Raw genomic sequence first — 15972 nt, forward strand, 5'->3', positions numbered from 1 at the left:
ACATTGTCCTATGGCCTACGGACATGTACCATAAGGAAGCAATGTCACAACTGCAAGATGCTAACTGCTACAGCCGTATTAGCTCCACACACTCTACAGGGGTGAAAGAACGTTTCCACAGAGCCCTGTATGAATGGAAGGGAACTGGACTATTATCCAAAGAAGAGATGGATTTCCTCAAAAATGATTATCCTGTAACACCACAATTGTATCTTATCCCTAAGATTCATAAAAATCCTGTGTGTCCCCCTGGAAGACCTATTATTTCAGCTATTGGGGGTCTCTTCGAAAACACAAGTAGATACATCGATTTCTTTCTTCAACCCTTCGTTCGGAGTTTACCATCGTACATTGGAGATACTGGGGACTTTTTGAGAAAAATAGATAATCACCAATGGAATGACAATTCTGTTTTTTTGACACTTGATGTACAGAGTCTGTATACAAGCATTAAGCATGATGATGGTCTCAATGCCATGAAATTTTTTCTTAACAAAAGGCCATTGGAGCTCTACCAACACACAGCCATGCTATTAGACATGGCGAAATGGTGCCTACATAATAATGTTTTTTTGTATGACAGGCTACACTACCAGCAAATCCAAGGTACGGCCATGGGTACTTGCTTCGCCCCCAGCTATGCTAATTTGCATATGGGCTGGTGGGAGGAGCAGGTGCTCATGGCCGATTACCCTTTACAACTACAAGAGAACATAAAACTGTACACGAGATATATAGATGATATCTTTATATTGTGGGAAGGCACAGAAGAAACTGCCATAAAATTTTCTCAAGATCTCAACAACAATGAGTTGAATTTAAAATTTACTTGTACTGTCAGCAAAGAGTTAATCCACTTTTTAGATTTAGAACTGTACATCCATGATGGCAATATAGAAACAAGATCCTATAGAAAGAGCACCTCAGGGAACTCCATCCTACACGCCAGCAGTTTCCATCCCAGTAAACTTATTGAAAGCATCCCCTACGGGGAATGTCTGCGGATGAAACGAAACTGCAGCTCTCCAACTAGTTTCAATCAAGCCAAAAAAGAACTCTTTGATAGACTAAACAACAGAGGATACAAACCAGAGATCCTCCACAAGGCAGAAAACAAATGCGCCACAGTAGAAAGAGCAAAGCTACTCAAAAGAGACACAACCATTTCCATGTCACCACGCGACCCTCTAACTAGTACACCACCAAGACTAATCACTGGCTATAACATCTATCACAACAACATACGCAGAATACTTACGAAACATTGGCCAGCGGTACGTAGTGATCCAACAATAGGAGAGATATGCGGCAAACCTCCACAAATCACATTTAGACGAGCGAAATCCATGAGGCAGGAGCTAGTTTGTAATTCACCCAGACTAGATACCAAAACAGAATGGCTCAAAGCAAGAAATGGATTTTACAAATGTGCCAAATGTAAGGCGTGCAAATTTGGGATTAATACCCGCAGCCTTAGTTTGCCATTCAAACACACTCCTTTTGAAATCCGCAGCAACTTTACCTGCAAGACAGAATTTGCAGTTTATGTTCTCAAGTGTACCTGCAACAAACTGTATGTGGGTAGCACTATCCACCAGGTACACGTACGAATTCTGCAGCACCTTCGTGCAATCAACAGTGACGATCCATCTTACCCTGTGGCACGTCACATAAACACCGTACACAGGGGTAAAAGTGAGGATCTCACATATTTTGTGATAGATAGTGTCCCCAAAAACATTCGAGGAGGGAACAGATTATTATCTCTTCGCAAACTCGAATCTAGATACATCTTGTTACTCGATAGCAAGATTCCGAATGGACTTAACGCGGATGAGGCCCTCAGTGTGCATCTGCAATAAAAACAGTACACACAGCACTGTAGTATTACCACATATTTCAAAGACTTCTTTTTGTGTGTTTTGCCCACTCTTCTAAAGCACAGGTTTTGACATTCAGTTTAGCTAAGATTAACTTTAGCTTGTTTTTCCTTTAGGTGTTCTGAATCCTTATATCGGAGTCACATGCAGCCACTACCCACTAGGGTTTAATTGCTTTCTTTCAGCGAGTCAATTTAATAACATTGAGGCATATATTTGCAATGTTTATGTATTACGATGGAAGTCAATATTTATGTGATTACCGTTTCCTTTAATACTCGCTGATGCAGTAGTGACTCTTTCTATGTTTATGAGTGACCTCTATAGGTAAACTAGCCAAGAGTGTATTTAAACGTAGTGATTACGTCTTACCTATGTTCAGTGACCAAGGCGGCAAGTCCGTCGAAACGCGTTTGGCTTTTGGTGTGAATAAAGCATTTTTCTTGATGAAATCTCCCACGGAGTCAGCGCCTTTTCAGTATCGTTTGGATTGGATCGTAGAGAATATATATATATATATACCTCTCGACCTTTAGTGTATCCTCATTTGAAAAGTTACAAGGCTTTGTGACTGATTAAGTCTGGATCCCTACTGGATCCAGGCCCTTCCAGGATATTAAGACAGGGTATGTCAGCTATCCTGCCTCATTTGTCTGGCCTCATCTCCTTGTCCCTTCACTCGAGATGGGTTCCTCAGACCTGGAAGCATGCAATTGTGTTGCCACTATTAAAGAAATCCATCCGAACTCTCTGCTTCCGGAAAATTTAAGACCCATCTCCCTTTTACCCTTTTTTTGCCAAGATCAAAGAAAAAATTGTGAATATCCATCTCAGGTATATTGAATCTAACTGGCTGCTGCATCCTGCTCAGTCAGATTTTAGGGCCCCCTATTCCATGGAATCTGCTATTTTATTAGCCACTGAGTCTCTGAGAAGCTGTGCTGATGAAGGCCAGACAGCTGCCTTAGTCATACTGGACCTCAGCGCAGCATTCAACACCTTGTCCCACGGCCTTCGTCCCCAGTGGCTTTGGGGCAACAGGATCAGAGGCGTTGCTTTGAGATGGCTGGCTTCTTTTCTGCAACAACTTACTTTTCAGGTAACCGAAAGGCTCTGCCTCACTGATTCCCCAGGGGGTGCCTCAGGGCTCTATTCTGAGCCTGATTCTATTCTCTATTTACATGCGCTCCCTGGCACGGCTATCGCAGAGGCATAATATTCATTTTGCATTATATGCAGATGACACACAACTTATTCTTGCATTGTCACAGGATGAGGAAGGTATGGCAGGACAATTCAAATCCTGTCTTGTGGAGCCGGCGGAATGGATGTCCAGTAGTTGTCTTCGTCTCAATGCCAATAAAACAGAGGTAGGGAAGGTTACCTCTATCTGGACCTCGGCATGGTGGCCAGACGCCCTGGGGCAGCCTCCAGTAACCAAACCCTCAGTGAAAAATCTGGAGGTTTGGTTCAACTCTAAGCTACCATTCAACAACCCAATCTCTAATGTTGCTGGGAAGTGTTTTACCATCCTAAAAAGGGAGATCTTGAATCTTCTCCCCATAGAGGCCAGGAAGACTATTTTACAAGGTCTTGTTACCTCCCAGCTGGACTACTGTAACACCCTTTTCTTAGGCGTGATGAAAGGGAGATTGACAAAGCCACAAAGAATTCAAAACACTGCTGCCGAATGGTACTAGATCTGCCCAGGAGGGCTTCTTTCAGCCTATCCCTCACCAGACTTTGTTGTCTCTCTCTTTAAAGGAGGATATCCTTCAAAGCTCTGTGCTTTTGTTTCAAAAGCTTGAAGAGCCCGGGCACACAGTTTTCCCCTATAGTCCCGTTCGCATCCTCAGTTCTTCTTGGGTTCAACCCACAACAGTCCCCCATACATGCAGTGCCTGCATGGGGGGTTGCTCTTTTGGCTTCCTCACCGCAAATTTGTGGAATTCCATGCCAGACTTTCTAAGAATGGAACATTTGGAATCCCCGTTCAGGGAAAACTGACAAACCTGGCTGCTTGTGAGTCCTTAGTGTGGGCCTCTTTTACTTGCTTATTGAGGTCAGGCCTATTTATTTCTCAGTCTTTCCCTCTCCGTCGAGCACTAGCTGTTTCTTAGCCCAGTGGGCGACACAACGGTTGGTGTAGCCATGACCCTTTACAAGACGATTTATTATTGCTTATATGTGTGTACACACACACACATACATACATAAATACATACAGACATACATCAACTGCACAGCTCTGGACTCCATCGAGCCTGAAAATGATGCGTGCTCTCAGTGGTTGCTAAATAGTTCAAGGTTTATTAGACAGAATTAAAGATCATCTCAGCAAAACAAGGAACAGCACCTTATACGTTTCAACATTTCAAACGCCTTGTTTATGGGTGACGAGCCGAGTTACTCAGCATATTAAATATCAGTAAGGACCAGAAAGTGAAAAAGGACATGCAGGTCTAGTATAAGAGACCGAACTCTGGTGGCCATCTTAAACATTACAGGGAGTGCAATTGAGAATGAAAATATTGCATAGTAGTATTCACAGAATAGTAATATTCATAAATTATTGAATTGCAATTAAGAATGAGAACATTCCCAATACTCTTTCCAAAAATAGTTCTATTTGCAAAATATTGTATTGCATAATGATATTCATAAAATAATGGTATATACAAAATATATTGCATGAAGGTTCACTAATAAAATCATGTAAGTCCAACATTGTATTATAATTGGGGAGTGGAGCAAATTGAAAAGGAGGGAAGTAATCCTTCAAATAGAATACACATGAGAAAGTGGAAAGGCTGCACATCGGGCAGTGATGCAATCTGGCTACCACATACCAAACAAGTAAATAATTAAATCTAAATAAAATAAATGCCCTATTTGTATCACCTAGATTGCAAATTCGGAAATCTAGGTGTGGATATATCATGTATGTTCCATTACATAGAGCCCAAGTGGGCCAAATCATCCAGTGAGAAAGTAGTTACAACATTGCTCGGGAGGACAGCTACATCAACATTCGAAGCGGAGACCAAATCAATCAAGATCCAATTAGGTGGTAAGATAAGCCCACCCCACATACATGTTAAACCAGTGTTACAGTGCATGAACAGCAAAAGTAGAAAAGGAGTCTGTGCCATATATTTTGTCATACCATTATTTTACAAATATCATTATGCAACTCAATATTTTGTGAATACTACTATTTTGGGATAGTGCTCTAATATGTATTCTTATATTCCGTCCATGCAATTAAAGCATTCTGCCATGTTGGAAGGCATCCTATGTCGAATCATTAACTGTAGGTGCATTTGGGTACAGGCCACGTTCATAAAGATAGGGGCAGATTTTCTATGATTCTGCGTCAGGAATGTGTCACTTTTTATGGTGCAGAAGAACGCAAAAAATGCCACCTTGCATAGCTTGCATGGTTTATTAATAGCAAAGTAATGCAAGGCAGCGCCAAGTGCTGCCAAATGTTCATTTGCATCGGGGAGGCGTTACATGGATGGAGCATTGGGTGGCCCATTGCCAGATTCACAAAGACTTGTAAACTTGTGAATGTGTCAAAAAACTATGCCTCCCTGAAGCCGGCATAGAGAGGAGAAATATCTTTAGTTTTTCTTATTGTTTCCTATTTCCATGTGTGACCCATCTTGCAGCACACATGGAAAGAGGGATATGCCTCTTTCCATTGGTTCTGTGCTGGAAGGTAACCCTTTCTGTATAACAACAATCTTGTCTGTAACACAGGTACCCTTGTAGTAGGGTAGAAGGGTGCCTGCATTGGTACTATGGCTAGGAGACTGAAGAAGTGCATCATATCTTATTACTATAGCACATAGCTGTCTCCCTGTCATGCAAAGCAGTGTAGCAACTTTGCTTACTGCCCTGCATTGCGCGCAATGTAGATAAATATGTCCATAATGTTTACTATTCCCACATATGCAAAAGGGGTTATGTATGCACCCGTAACAGGGTAGTGTAAATCAATGAAAATGTAAGGGTGAAAGTATTCTTTTATTTGTTAGATCAGAAATCACTTGCTGTGAACTACTAGTGGTACTCTGTAGTACAGAAAGAAACAGAACACAAAATGAACATGGGGTCTATCAAAAACACACTCAATGGAAGTGCTTCACAGATATAGGTCTCTCTGAAAGTAGATCTACAGATGTGGAATTGAGAAAATGTTATATGTTAAGAAGGAAAATGCTCACCCACCCATATGTGGCATGCTTCATCATCGTGTCCCTCCTCACCCTGCTAACAGATGTGGTAGCGAGCTGGGCTCCAACTTCTCCTCGAAGGAGAAAAAGAAGCACATCTATATTGTATCAAAGAGTTACACCATTGAGAGCTGTATGATGTTGGTCGGGGTGAGCAGAGTTTAAAGAAAAATATATGTGAAAAATTCTCTCAATGGACTTAACCTTAGTGTAACAAATGTCACAGAGGAACAGATTGAAACCCAAAAAGGGGGAGGTATCTTTACTCCGCTCATGACAATGAGGTCAACATGTTTCTGCCAATCCCAATACCCTACTAAAAGGTGTCTGGCATTCTTCAGGAAGTAATTTCTTAATCACATCACTCTGCAGGAAGACTGTGAGTAAATAACTGAACAAAGAAAGTGAATGTAGATAGAACAAACGCTGGCCACAATCAATGCGGCTTTTGCCATGTTCTCTGCACCTGTGAAAACAATCTAAAGACCAGACTATTACAAAACGTGAAATAAAACAATGGAAAAAAAACGAGCATATTCATTACTCTTGTGAGTGGCAACTGCGTTATCCCCTCTGCTAATGCCACCGCAAACCCCACAATACTGCATGAAATGTTGGTATGTGGGTACGAGTAAAGAATCTGGGCCTCATTTAAGAAAAGTGTTGCATCGCTGGGTGAAACGAGCGATGCAACACTTTTCATAGCACCATCCTTGTGACACCATGGACACCTTATTTACTGTATGGCCCTCCATGTCGCAAGGATTCACAGATACATCAGTACTCCCAACGTATCTGTTGGTGCAAAATTGACGCATTGCTGGAGTATATCTGAAAACAGACGCAACTCCAGCATTGTGTCCTTTCACATGGGGCAAGCACCATGCGAAAGGGCCTGCGTCAGTCTTACGCCTGCTGTGAGGCAAGTGTAAGGATTTGACGCAGTGGAGTCCTAGAAGTGGGGCACCGGTGACGCAAGGGGCTCATAAATAATCTCCTCAATTGCTGTATCTTGTATTCAATGGTACTGATTACCTGCAATAGTGGGGTAAATTAGCCACAATTCACCACCTTGAGACAGAGTGAGACAGAGCTGAAAATAATAAAAAAACAAAATCTAAGTCAGAAGATGTTGTATCCCTATGCCAATTGCAAATAAGACATCTTTGATATATATAACATGAATGTACTTTGGTTGATGCACAGCTTATTGATCATATAGATCTGAACACACATAGTATTGATTTGTAGGTTTGATGTTGACTAATACTTCTCTTTTTCATTACAGAAAGGATTACAAACATACTGCTTCCTGGTGTTTGCCACAGTTTGCCTGATTGGTGCTCTGTACCTCTATTTTGTGTTGCCCGAAACAAAGAACAAGACGTTAGCTGAAATCAACCAGTCCTTTGCCAAGAGGAATAAAATGGCCTCGCATCCTCAGGAACTGGACAGTTTTTCATCGGCAAGAAAGGAGAGTGTGACAGTCGAGTGCGCGCTGCCACCCACCATGGAAAACGGACTCGTGAAAACTGCGGTGGAGTTCCAAGAGCGGGAATGTGCTCTTTGACAAACCTTGTAGTATTTTGTACGCGTCCATTCTTTAGTCAAACAGAAGTCCCAGTTTGGAAGTGGAGAGAAAATAAAACCTGCAACAAATTGTTTGATGAAACAGCTTCTCTCTTCCTGTGGAGTGGGGCAGGCCACCCACTTCTTCCTAACACGTTGCACAGGCCAACTCGATTGTTGGAGCACCAGATATGTTTTGCTAAAGTAGCTGGTGGCAAGAGTACAACAAGCATTTACAATGCAACGGTCTCGGCATTGTTAAAGTTAGAGCTATTGGCATTGCTCATGAAAATGCCGTTTCTTTAAATGTTTTAAAAACAAAAAACATAAGCAAAAATAATGTCATGAGCAATGCCAATAGCTCTAACTTTACCAATGCCGAGACCATTGCATTGTAAATGCTTGTTAAAGGTTACAACTGCGCGCACCTGAGGTGACAACTTCTTCGGAGTGCTCTCCACGTGCCAACAAAAGCAACTTGTAACAAAAATACTAATGAGTCATATAATAAATGGAATATATGCAATTGAAAAAACAGCTAAAAAGATTGAAAGTCAGATACTGAAGGTTTCTAGCCACATCTGCTGTGTTTGTCCTGCTTAATTTTATTTATTAGCTTGAAAGGTACAAATGCACAGCATTTGGAGCAAAAGAAATACCATTGAAGTTCTCAATAATTACACAGTGCAATTTTTAAATGGACACACTGTATATTATCAGTAATAAACCTTTGTAAAACAATTGTGACGCATGTGCATGCTTTGCCCAAAAAGTTTGCAAAGCAAGCAGACACATTTTGGGATGCTTAATTAAATGTTTTTGTTTTTGATTAAGAGTAAGTAGTAAAAAAGTTAGAACTATTGGTATTATAAATGATAATGTATTTTACTTATGTTATTTTGTTTCCAGTGGCGTAAAAGTGTTTTTGAGCTTATAAACATTGTGCTCTCTTTGGGCAAAGCGTTGACAGATTGCCGCTGTGATTTTATGTGTTGTATGTAAAGTGTCACGGTGAGGGTTTAGTTGAAACCTAATGAAAGTTAGAGCTATAGATGCCACCCTGAATGGCAAGATTTTTCCAGTGTTGGATGTGCAAGGCTGCCTGTGTCAATATTGGGGGCACCACACAGGGGCTAATGAGGCGAGTGGTGTAAGGCAGCACACAGTACTGCAGGGATGCACACTGTATGCACACAGAGGTGGGTGCTGCAGGGTCTCTTGAAATCAGTGCATTTACCAGAAGCTGTGGAAGGTAACTGTCCCTGTCTCCATACATTGGGTGGATTCAACCAGAGTATTATTACTGTTTAATATGACCTTTCCACACCAAAAAGAGTAATTGTTCTGCAAAATGAGGTTTTGTTTTGAAAGTACAGCCACTAAAAAAATTGTGACACACTTTCTTCCCGGAATCTCCACGTTCGTCTGTCAGGTTAGTGTTAGGAAGAGTATGTGATATGATTTTTAATAATTCACTAATTATTTTGCCGCGTGCAAGTCTGTCTAGGATGCGAGAGACAGTTAAACGGTGGAATTTCATATGGCATTTTTTTGCATATGTACAACAGCTACTGTTAGTTACAAACATATATGACGCTGTCTAGCGTCGATCAACAAGACCTATTTAAAACAGCAAACATTCTCCCATTCACTGCGTATGATTTAGTGTGATCGGCATGTTCTCGGCAGCAATACACTTTCTTCATGGAGCCATTTGTTATGTATTGAAAGTAGCTTGTGGTTGCTAGTTTGCCCTCCGGTGTAGAGAAGAGATACAAAGATTATTGCTACAAATTACTGTGTTAAAAATAACATTGTTTGCAGGAGCTATGTCTTGGAGAAGACTGCCGCTTCTTAGAGAGGAGAAAAAACATTGTGGTAGTGGTTTGTGGAGGAAGGCGTAAGCTAATACTGTAATCACAGGAGCAGGGGACGCCAGACTCGTCTCTTACTGTTTTCACTGGGGCTGTGGGTCAGAAGCCCCGGGAACCCGTTCACCCCCTCACAACAACTCCAGAGTGAAGGAACAGGCAGGAGTGATTGTTTTTGCCACACAAAGTGCTTTAACCCAACCTGTAGGCAAAGGAGCTGGCTGCGGGGCTCCCGGAGGAGACCGGTGGCGAGACTGCGTGGCTGCTGGCGGCATAGCTGAAGGAGGCATACGGTACCAGTCCGGTTCCTCATCATCAGCAGTGACTGTGGGGGCTTGGTGACGACTAATACACAGTCAGCAGCAGCCTGCGTGGTCTGGGGGAGCTGGTTATCACCAGCAGGAGGGAAGATCAAGAGACGACCCTCAGTGCGGCCTCCTGCAGTGTCAGCCGAGCAGATGGAGCTGTGGAGCAGAGCCTGCAGAGGAGGTGCTGGGCTCTTAGGCCTCCTGGCTGGGGGTCGTGTGCAGTGGTGTGTGGAGCGAAGAGGAGGGTGGGAAGGGAGGCGGCGATTTAGGAGACGGTGGGGGTGAGGAGGGGAGTTGACTTGGGAACTGAGACTGACATGGACCCTGCGCTGCACACGTTGCTGATGTGCAGCTCCACAAGGCACAGGTTTACCAACATGTACAGAGCACTGGGAAAGATGGGGAGGGTGACGCAGTGCAGAATTAGACACAGCTGGAGGCAAGACCTACAGATAGACCTTACGGACAAAGATTGGCGTCAGGTTCCGAGACGCATCCAACAGATTTCGAGGAATGCACCTCTGAAACTGTTGCAGTTTAACTACATCTACCGCACATACTTGACCCCTTCACGGTTACACTGTTAGTTCATCACGGTGTCGCATACATGCCTGCGCTAAAATGAATAATTGTATGCTCATACGAGCCAAATAGTGGGTGTGCCGGCAGAGGAGGCTGGATCTACGCAGCTAAGCGGCCGCGCGAAAGTGAAAGTGATCGCGATCAAAGCGGCCATGCGGCCGCGAATGTGAAAGTAAACGCGGCGCGCGCGCCCGCGCACATGCACTGTAGCTCTAGGCTGGCCTGGTAGCACTTTTGGGAGCCCACATATAAAATGTCTCTTCGAGCCTTTGGCTCGCGAGACCTAAAAATGAAGGCAATTGTGATTCCGCAATTTCATAATCATAAAGAAAATTGTTTCTCAATGTTGGGTCAGCGCAGGCTTCTCTTTTGTATTTCAGAATTATTAAGGAGTACAGTTAGTACAGACTGTGAAATTGAATCATTCAGCTTTACATTCTAAATAGGCCGAATTTAGAATTATTAAACGCCTTCATTCTGAGGGCTGAGTATTCAAGTGGTAATTGAAGTTACCTGGCAACTGGGATAACAACAAAGGCAAGAAATACAAAGTGTTGGTGTTTTCCACCTGGATACTTCATCAACCAAAAGCTTTTGAAAATGTTAGTTTGGAAACCGCCTGAAAATGGGAGATTATCAGACAGGGAGACATAGATTCTTGTGGTAAAGGACGATGCGTGTCCTAAGGGTGCCACGCAGAATATCCCCACCTCCCCGAATGACTTATGCCTGCAGTGCTGATAATTCAGCAACTGGGAACCCCAGTGCTGTATTTCCCGTACACTTTGAATGAGGACCTTAATCTACATTTCACATCATTGAAAATAATTTGTTGTTTTCTGCATGTTGGCATCTGGTAGAGGGGGATAGGTATGAACTTGTCCACCACCTATTTTCGGTAGTCAGGATTTCGCATAAATCAAATGAGTTTATCTCATGTGGAACAACAACAAAGTTTTGAGTAGAGCACTTAATCTGAGCCACTGGTAATTATTGTAGGCTGCATCCCATTCCATCGTTTTGTAGCTCACTGAGCCACCACACACAAGGCCTAAAAATATGCTTTGGTCCTGCTCCAGTGAGGGCAGCCCAACCAGAACACAGCTGTCCAAAACAGGTTTATATTATTATACACCACTTTGGGTTGCCACAGTGTCAGTTGCCTCAGAAGGCAATAAGACATTCTTGAATATTCCTCTCAAGTGACACAGTTCATCGAGAAAAGGATTAACATTGCTGAACACGAATCAGAGTCTGTAATCACTATCACCAACTACATGCTAAATGGAGCAGTGCCATCAGCATCAAACTAACCAGTTCAGTCCACGGCATGCCCCAGTTTTAGGCTGGGGTGTACCATATTTTCAAACAGGTGGCTCAATGTAAGATTCTTGATATGTGAATACATGTATGAAGGCCATTTCTATGGCCCTTTGTTAAAATGAAATACATAATGTTGTTGCTAAGGGCTGACATGAGCTAATCAGTTTACATAAACAGTATTTATTGTGTACATGTATGTTTGTGTGTATTTTTTGTCATTAGGAACAACTGCAGATCTGCTGGTTGCTGCGTCAGACAGTAGAGTTTGTTTTTTGCTTAATCTGGATGATTAATACCAGAGGTTGTGTTGCATAGACATTAGGATGGGTGTGGGATATGACACACAGAGGATAGTCCAGAGGGCAGCAGTGAGATACTGTGGGGCAGATATAAAGAAAATTGTGTCGTGGGTGCACCACAGCTTAAAATGTTTTTGGGTGATTTAAAAAGCATGGCAAATCAGATTTGTGTTGCTTTGAGTAGGAGTTTTCCAATATAAGTAACATAAGGCATTACATAGCTCTGCTTTGCGTTACATTGTGTTAGGGAGGTATTCTACGGGTGGAGCATGGACATTCCGATGCATCTGTCCATGGATTTGGACTAACGTTAGTAAACCTGAGAATGTTTAAGAATGTTATGTCTCCCTGAACCACGCGTAACAAGGAAAAATACCTTTATTTCTCCTTTTTACTTCCTCTTTCTATGTGTGTGGAATTCTGCAGCACATAAAGAAAGAGGAAAATGCCTTTAAGAGTTATTTTGTGCAGGAAGGTATTCCTTCCTGCACAAACACAATCCTGGCTGCAATGCAGGCGCCCCTGAACCATGGCGCTAGGTTGCCTGCATTTGCTCTAGGCAGCGCATAGTGCGCCAGTGCTAGGAAACAGGAGCAATGCACTATATTTTAGTTGATCAGGTGCATTTCTGCTTTCTCCCTTTGACACAACACAGTGCAGTAACTTTGCTTGCTACCCTGCATTGCGTGAAAATGTGTGTAAATCTACCCCTGTGTTTGTACGCAGGTTTTGAAATTAACCCTTTTTTCAACTAACAGTGAGCAGATGAGCATACATCTGGTTGCACAGGCCTTTTGTGACTTGGGCACCCTCAGGTTTGCTGACTGGTACTGGTTGTAACTGGCTCTGACTGTCCCTGGGCTCTGCTCAACCAGGCCCAGGGTCAGTGCTATGCTGAAGACACAAATAGAATACAGTGAAACTACCTACATACAGTAGGGTACACTAAGGGCTAGGGTACCCCCTATGTTTGGCATTACCTCCCATATAAGGCCCAAGTACATAATAGGGCAAGGGGATTAAAACTACCTTCAAGTCTCTAGTACATATTAAGGCATGGCAGTCTAGAGGCCAGCAGCTCTTTCTGCACTTGCATGTGTGCACTGCTGAGGCCTGTTTATAAGCAGCCCTGTGTTGCAGGACTGCTTTTTAAATGCAAATTGTACTCAAACTCAACTTTGGGGTTTGGGGCACTTAAAAATGAATAAACTACAATGTTTTAGCAGCATATTAGGGATCCCTAGGGTGTCCCAGAGGTGGGGGTCCGGTACTTAAAGGAGGGCCCTTATAAAGTAGGTTGTATATGCCTTGGGTTCAGTGAAATTGCACATTTTACTTCCCACATGGTAGTAAAGGGCTTCCCAAAATTGACTTGTGTGCAAGGAGCACTGTGGAGTGAGGATCTTCAATATTTTTACATATTCAGAACCCCTAACGTCCCCCCTAGGTGTTTCAGGGATGGGGGGTCCTGTAGATAAATGCAGGGTCCTGACAAAAGATGGTTTATAAGCCCTGGTGTTGGAAAAATTGCCCAAGTCATTTCCGATCCCAGCCACATAGGTGAACATGGCAAGAAGGTAATAATAAAAAATATAATTCAAGGACTTACTAGAATGGTATTGTTGAATTTATCCAAAAAGGTACGGACAAGAAGATATAAGATTTTCTTGTCTGTAAGTCAAAATCCAGACTTCCAGTGATCTGTCCTGATTGGTCAGAGTTAATTGAATTAGCCAGGCTGCTTTGATGTGGTGATAATTAGCCCTCTGGAGTTGAAGGCCATTCTAGGAGTAGAGGGATATGCTACATAGGAATGCCAGAGCTAGGGGGAGGGTTGTGAACAATAATCTTCAATATAAGGAGGAGACGGGTAGGAGAAACCACTTTCATTACACCCTTAGTCTTTGAACCCAGCCAGATGGCAGGCTTAAGGATGGAATGTGCAGATGCCATAGGGAGGGAGAACATGGGGATTAGCCATGCTGGAGGTTGGTTTAGTCAGCTCTTACGTCTCTGCTGGGACAGCAGAAAGGTAAGAACTCCCAGAAAGAAGCTGGGGCATATGTATCAAAGGATACATTTGCGATTCTCAAATAGCCATTTTTAGAGAATCACTATTTAAGAATAGCAAAACACTACGTATGTAGGATTTGCAAATAATTTTGCGAATCCTACATATTCCTTTATTGCGAATCGCAAATTGTGATTTGCAATTAAGGAATACTTCCCCATTCATTCCTATGGGCTTAGAGGCCTAGAGGCCCATGGGAATTAGAGAATCGCAAATTGAGGATGCAATTTCAAGGGTGCCAGGGTGTCTAAAGGACACCCTGTTGCACCCCTGAAATGTGCATGTATGTGCGCCACATGGCACTTTGAAAAATCATAAAAGTGCATTTTTCAAAGAAATCGCAAATTACCACCAACTTGAAGTTGGTAGTAATTTGCGATTTCCTAAGGAGAAATGGCACAACTTGGGTGCTTTTTACATCGCATTTAAGGAATCGCAAGCCTGGTGTGTCACTCAGTTTGGTGCTTACTTTCCCTCTATGTTAAAGAACAGTAGATGTTTCAGCACCCAGGCTAATGTGCTGCATCGCTAAATACATGCAAGGTCCCAAAGGCGAGACCGATTGCATTGCAAATGCTTGTTATAAATTGGTGTTTGATTTTCCTTGTGACTTGTGTCTTAATTATTTACTGAATTGGTGTTTTTAAATGCTATTCATACATGTCTTTGAAGTAAAGCCTACTTGCTCATAGCCATGCTACCAAGGGTTGAACATGGAAATAATTTTCTGAGACCTATTCTGAGCCCTATATTGTGGTAGTGGCCGTATTGCCAGTGATAGACATTTCGCCCTAATAATAATCCACTTTCCAACAGATCTGAAATAGGCAACCTACGTGAATTAGGATATAGGCATATTATGGTTTAATTAAAAATCTATTTATTGCTTTCAAGCTCACCACTTTGCTTCACAGCCCTATTGTCTCCAAAGAAAGTCAATGCTTGCTAATTAACTAGAAATTGTAGTTCTGTTGAATATAAACAGGCAACGTTGGGATTTCAGGATGCATGCTCCTTGAAGTTACACATTATTTACTTAGTCCCAGTCTGGGGCAAATTCATTGCAGTCCTCGGCTGCTGTCTGTATCCTTCTCTTAAACATGCATTTGTCAAAGTCAATAGGCTGGGCGTTGCATGCGAGAATTTAGATTTTTTTGTCATGGTTTTTGCAAACCTTTATTGTTGGGGTTGTTGCTTTACCCTCAATCTAAAAAATACTTATTGGCTAAAAGCAAAAATATTAGTCTAAAAAATAGTTCACATTGCCGTAGTAGTTCATGATACTGAAAACAACTATTTTGTGTGTGCATGTGCTCCTTGTGCAAGGGCAGAATACCATCACTTACAGAAAAGTTAGCTAGTGGTTTAAGTTGGCTGATGCTGTGCTTTATGTTGTAGTGAGTAGAAACAAAATATGCATGACACAATTATAGACCATTAGATAAAAGCCCCTAAAATGAAATACATTGCAAATATAACTTTAGCAAAATTAGAAGGCCTTTGCAAACGCCAGACCTAAAAAGAAATACGCCTTAGCCAGACTTCTCACCCTTCATGGTAAGGGAACAGTTGACATGGTAACCTAATGGTAACTTAACCTATGTTTCTCCTGTACGTCTCTCTGTTTTCAACATGGGCTGATACAGAGCCTCTAAGCCACCTGATTGCTAATATTAAATAATATTAAATAAATACCAACAATATATGCCAAAGAATGTGAAAGACAAAAATATTTGCAAATTGTTAACAGACAAAGAAGGATCGTAAATGTCAAAGGCAGAGTTTACATTCAGGAGTCCTCTGTCTTTCATCAGAGACAGGGTGGTAC

The 15972-nt window shown here is 42.3% G+C and overlaps 1 protein-coding gene across 6 annotated transcripts in view; it reads left to right on the forward strand.

Annotated features, from left to right (window-relative positions):
• SLC2A9 (solute carrier family 2 member 9) overlaps window positions 1–8432 on the forward strand; it is a 2222556-nt gene extending 2214124 nt beyond the window's left edge. For 3 of the 6 annotated variants that reach the window (XM_085642418.1, XM_085642419.1, XM_085642421.1), the window contains one exon: window positions 7410–7783. In XM_085642418.1, coding sequence (XP_085498544.1) covers window positions 7410–7691 — 282 coding nt within the window. In that variant the 3' untranslated portion in view covers window positions 7692–7783. Of the gene's footprint in view, window positions 1–7409; window positions 7911–8073 lie in introns of those variants that run through there. The other 3 variants (XM_085642420.1, XM_085642423.1, XM_085642422.1) reach the window with 2 other exon arrangements.
• The last annotated feature ends 7540 nt before the right edge of the window (window positions 8433–15972 follow it).

This window comes from Triturus cristatus, chromosome 2_2, assembly GCF_964204655.1.
Source record: "Triturus cristatus chromosome 2_2, aTriCri1.1, whole genome shotgun sequence".
Classification (NCBI taxonomy): Eukaryota; Metazoa; Chordata; class Amphibia; order Caudata; family Salamandridae; genus Triturus; species Triturus cristatus.